This window comes from Hydra vulgaris, chromosome 09 (genome assembly GCF_038396675.1).
Source record: "Hydra vulgaris chromosome 09, alternate assembly HydraT2T_AEP".
Lineage (NCBI taxonomy): Eukaryota > Metazoa > Cnidaria > Hydrozoa > Anthoathecata > Hydridae > Hydra > Hydra vulgaris.
In genome coordinates, this window is record NC_088928.1 from 16,617,234 (window position 1) to 16,622,500 (window position 5,267).

The window sequence follows — 5,267 nt, forward strand, 5'->3', positions numbered from 1 at the left end:
TTTGCAAGAATAGTAATTTTGTATTACTCTCTGCGAAAACGTGCATTTTTTGCCTACACGAAATGGACGTGTATGCAGAGAGTCTAGCTCATCAGGTTTGGATTTTAGATTTTATAAAATGAATTCTTTCCATTCAGAATAAAAAAAATTTATTCCAATCGTTGCAAGGCCGACGGGACGGGTTTCGAAGTTGAGAAGCACAATCGTCAGTTTCAAAAAAAGTCCTCAATATTTAGGAAAAAAAAAAACTTTTAGAAAATAAGTATTTGGGAGGGATGGGAACCTGTGCACGCCTGGTGTAGTCAGTCTAGCATTGATAATTGTGTAATATACTCTAATTTAGAGTTACTATAGAGATCAGGGATTCCATAGTCATAAGAAATATTTTTATGACCATGATTAAATATTTTTAATTTTTATGACGGGTGATTCCAACAAATTCGGAAAAGCTGTAAACGCCGACCTTTCGGCAATACGTTATTACTAACTACCGTCCATGCTTTAAAAATGGTGGATGTTAAAAAAAATAGTAAGGCCAAAAAATACAAACAAAATGCTAATAAAAAGCCAAATAAAGTTGTACAAGAAGAGGATAAAACAACAAGCTTAAATAAAAAAGATTTTAATGTAGATGTTATACAGACCCTTGGTGGAGACAAGGTAAATAATTTTTAAATTAGATGTAATAAAAGTTATTTTACTATTTTCAGTCAAGTTTTTTGAAATTAACTATTTTGACTTTTATTTTGCAAAATCATATCAGTCTTTTTTTATTATCAAATTGTTTTTTTTCATTTTTACCGCTATCTACATTTAGTTGGACGCAGTTAAAATTAAACACAAATATAGCCATTCCACAGGTTTTTTTTTCAACATATTTATATATGATTAACATAATTGTATAAAGCTTATAAAGACCTAAAAAATGAGGGGTCTTTTAACTTTAGAAGTTTAGTGGATTTTTTTCTGAAAAAACTTAAATATTTAGGTATGGAAAATTTGCTATGTAATTGCACCGAAAAAAAGAAAAAGCATCACAAATCAAGCTTTTTTAATCTATTTACAAATTTATTGTGTTTTGGTCCTTAGGAATCTTGACCTTCAAAAACTTCATTTGAATAAAATTTCTGTGCAAGTTTTTTTTATCAATAGTTAGCCATTTCACAGGATTTTTTGTTGTTGACATTTTTATATATGAATAACATGATTGTATAGAGCAAAAAGAACTTATAAAATCAGGGGTCTTTCAACTTTAGAAGTTAAGTGGATCTGAAGTTATTGCATTTTTTGCGCTGGAAAAAAGATGATTTTTCGACAAAATGCTTCAGCCTTAAGTATGGAAAATTTGCTGTGAAAAGGCACCAAAATAAAATATGAAAACAGAAATCTTGCACAAAAATCAAAACATATGAAAAGCATATGTTTTGATTGGGGAAAAAGCATTATATCATAATTTCTTTATGCAAATCCTAAGTACTAAATCTTTAAGGAAACATAGACAAATACTGTTTTAAATTAAGAAAATGCTATAATTGTCATTTCCACTTTCAAAAGACACTGTTTTTTCTTTAAAAATTAACATTACAGTTTTTAAATACTGAGAATTAAAATGTTATGTATTAATGTTAAAAAGAGTTCACATTCCATCAGGTTCTTTGTCCTTTTTTTAATAATATGGAAAGTTTCATACAAATTAGATGTGTTTTGGTGCTTAAGAAATCTTACTTTCAAAAATACTTCTTTAAAAATTTTTTCTGCGGCAAGTTTATTTAATCAATAGTGGTTTTAAGACATGAGTAATATATAAGTGAAGCCATACAAACTTACATTCTACATATGTTGGAAAAAGGTTTAGTCAAATTATTGATGTAAAAAATCTCAAGGTTCTAGCTTAATTATAAAAAAATATATAAAAGAGTAAAGTTCATGAAGTTAAATGATTTTCAATTTGATTTTCGTTCAAAACATTCTACCTGCCATGCATTGATAAGTATAACTGAAAAAATCAGAAAATCTCTCGACACTGATCATTTGTTTGTGATATTTTTATAGGTTTACAAAAAGCTTTCGATACCGTTGATCATAACATTTTGATTTCTAAATTAGAACACTATGGTATTTGTGGTGTTGTAAATGACTGGTTTCGACCTTATCTTACAGATTGGAAACAATTTTTAAGTATTAATGGTTATAATTCTACTAATAAATCTGTTGTGTGCGGTGTTTCTCAAGGTTCTGTTCTTGGTCCTCTTTTGTTCCTCCTAATTTATATTAATGACATTAACAACTCTATTCGCTTCTTGTCAATTCATCTATTTGCTGATGACACAAACTTATTGCGTATCAACAAATCGTATAATTCTCTATGTAAAAGCATAAATGCGGATATAAAAAGCATCTGATTAATTGCTAACCTAATATGTCTTAACGCCGAAAAGACTGAACTAATCTTTTTTTCATCTTCTAGAAAAAAACACAATCTTAACAATTTTAAAATTTTAATCAAAATTAATAATAAACGGTTATATCCTACAAAAGTAATCAAATATTTGGTGCTTTGATTGACTGCAATCTTTTGTGGAATTTTCATATTAATGAGCTATGCAACTTGAGGTTACAGCGTACTTTCAATAATTCGTTGTTATGTTGATAAATTCACACTAAAGAATATTTATTGTGCATTATTTTTATTGCATCTTAGTTACTGTTGTCAAATTTGGGGTTAAAATAGCAACTATCACATCAGAAAATTGATGTCCTCTCAACGTCAATCCATAAGAATCATAAACTTCCATCATCGAAGTATGCTTTTCAAATGTTTACTTAGTTTATGTATGTTCTATGTGTGTATACTTATATTAATCATTTTATATTTAAAAACTAGTGTCACTCCTTTGATCAGAATTCTGTCTGACACCATCCTTATTGATCATTTAGTTATTATTATTAAATACTTATAATTAGTTTACTCATTATTGTATTATTTTATATTATTATTATTATTTTATATTATTATTATTATTATTATTATTAATATTATTATTATTATATATATATATAAATATATATATATATATATATATATATATATATATATATATATATATATATATATATATATATATATATATATATATATATATATATATATATATATATATATGTATATATATATATATACACAGTGGTGTACACTGGATTTTTAGATGTTTGAGTTTTGACACTTACAGGCATTGTGCAAACTCCAAAATTTTGTATATTTATGCTTATATCAAAAAAGAATGTTTTGCAAAGAATTGGAGTGATTAAAGCTTGGGAAAAAAAAAACCTTAATTTTTGGGCCCACCCGGCCCTTAACGTGGGAGCAACGAGTTTATATATTATTTTCTTTACTATTTTTATCTAAATTTATATTCATCTACAAATATATATATACACCACTGATATATATATATATATATATATATATATATATATATATATATATATATATATATATATATATATATATATATATATATATATATATTAGGGTGGGGCATAAAACACCAAAGTCAATAAAAAAAATACCATAATAATTTTTCTGGTTCCTTTTGATATGTGTATTAAAAAAATGTAATTTTTTTTTTTTTATGGGTACCCCTATGGTCGGTCCCAGCAGTCCGAAAATTAGAAAATTTATTATTTTTGTAAATAATAAGGGGGGCATGGTCACTTACAAATATTTTAAAGATATCTCAAGGGTTATTTTTGTAGCCTGATATATCTATTTTTAGATTATGTTTTGTTTTATTGCAAAAGATGATGGAAATGATCAGCCCTACCCATTTAAATACATGATGTTTATATTTGGGAGGTGGGGGGGGCGTATATATTTTTTCCTACGTATTTTAAATAAAAAATATTTTTACATTTGCATTTATTTTTTAAAGAAAGATTATTTTCAAGTTTTCAACCAAGATTTTTTTTCTGTTGTCTGAAATTTTAGACGATGATCTGCAACAACTAATAAATTAGCTTGGCTATCTTTTCTGAAAGTTTAAATGAAGTCTAGACCAAGTTTAATAGCACGTTCTGCACTATCATTTACAACAAGAAGACCAGTGACATAATTTTTAAATCTAATATAACCCAAAAATTTTTCCCAGTTTGATGAACTGATTTTAAGCCATTCTGTCTCATGTAATGTCATTTTTAATAAATCAAATAAAAACCAGCTTTCAGGACCAATAAAATCTTCAATATTTTTTTTTTTTTTTTTTCATTGTCAGTAAAAATTTTGGAATTTAGTTTCCCCATCTTATAACTGGTGGGCTTTGGTGTTTGAGCTAATTTAAGAGCTAATTTTTGTAGCTGATCTACAGATAAACATTTATCAGCAAGACACATAACCACAAATCTTTCATTTAAATACCAATTGTGCTTTTTAAGTGATTTCAGTACTGCTTCTGCTGGTTTAAAACTGAATTCAGAATATTGTATCATTTCATTAATAGCTTTTAGATTTAAAGAAGGTGCTATGGCAGGGATAGGAGCTTTAATAAACCATGGAGCATAAAATAGTGCTGTAAATGAAGCAATTTCATTAATAAACTTTCCCTCTTGCAATGATATTATGTTAGGACATAAGTTAATGAATTGTGGCTGAAGAAGATCATATCTTAAATAATAAACTCCCTCTGACATTAACCTGGCATGAACTGCTAATTGTTTAAAATACTGGTAGTCATGTCTTAGAAATATATCATTATCTAGGCAAATTTGAAGGAATGTTAATGATTCAGAAGCCTAAATTAAAAAAAACTTTATTATTAGAACTTATAATTAAACACATTAATCTAAATAAGACAAATAAACCAACCTGCTTTTCCACAAAAGATACAATTTTTTTTTCTGAGTCAAATCTCTTTAGGTTTATTTATTTATCTTATTATTACTATTATCTTATTATTTAGGTTTATTTATTTATCTTCTTTTCAAGAATCGATTTCCAATTACCCCTCAGCCTATCAAATAACTAAGTCTTTGGTCCACTTGTTTTACCACCAGTAAGAACATTTGAAAAGTCCTAATATATATTTATTTCAAATCATTTAAATAAATTTTATTAATAAAGCATTTAATTCATCAAGAAATATTCATAGTTAAATATATAAATAAATATAAAAATATTGTATGATTTTTTCAATATTTACCTTTATATGTAATTCATAAACGTGATGACGACAAGCCATCCAAATTAAAGCTTTTACTCTCCACTGCTCAAT

General features: G+C 26.5%; 1 protein-coding gene across 1 annotated transcript in view; it reads left to right on the forward strand.

Moving 5' to 3' along the window:
• The first annotated feature begins 463 nt into the window (after window positions 1–463).
• Window positions 464–5,267, forward strand: part of LOC100214898 (CCAAT/enhancer-binding protein zeta) — a 96,834-nt gene continuing 92,030 nt past the window's right edge. The window contains exon 1 of the mRNA XM_065804874.1: window positions 464–660. Within this exon, the coding sequence (XP_065660946.1) occupies window positions 508–660 (153 nt within the window). The 5' untranslated portion in view covers window positions 464–507. The remainder of the gene's footprint in view (window positions 661–5,267) is intronic.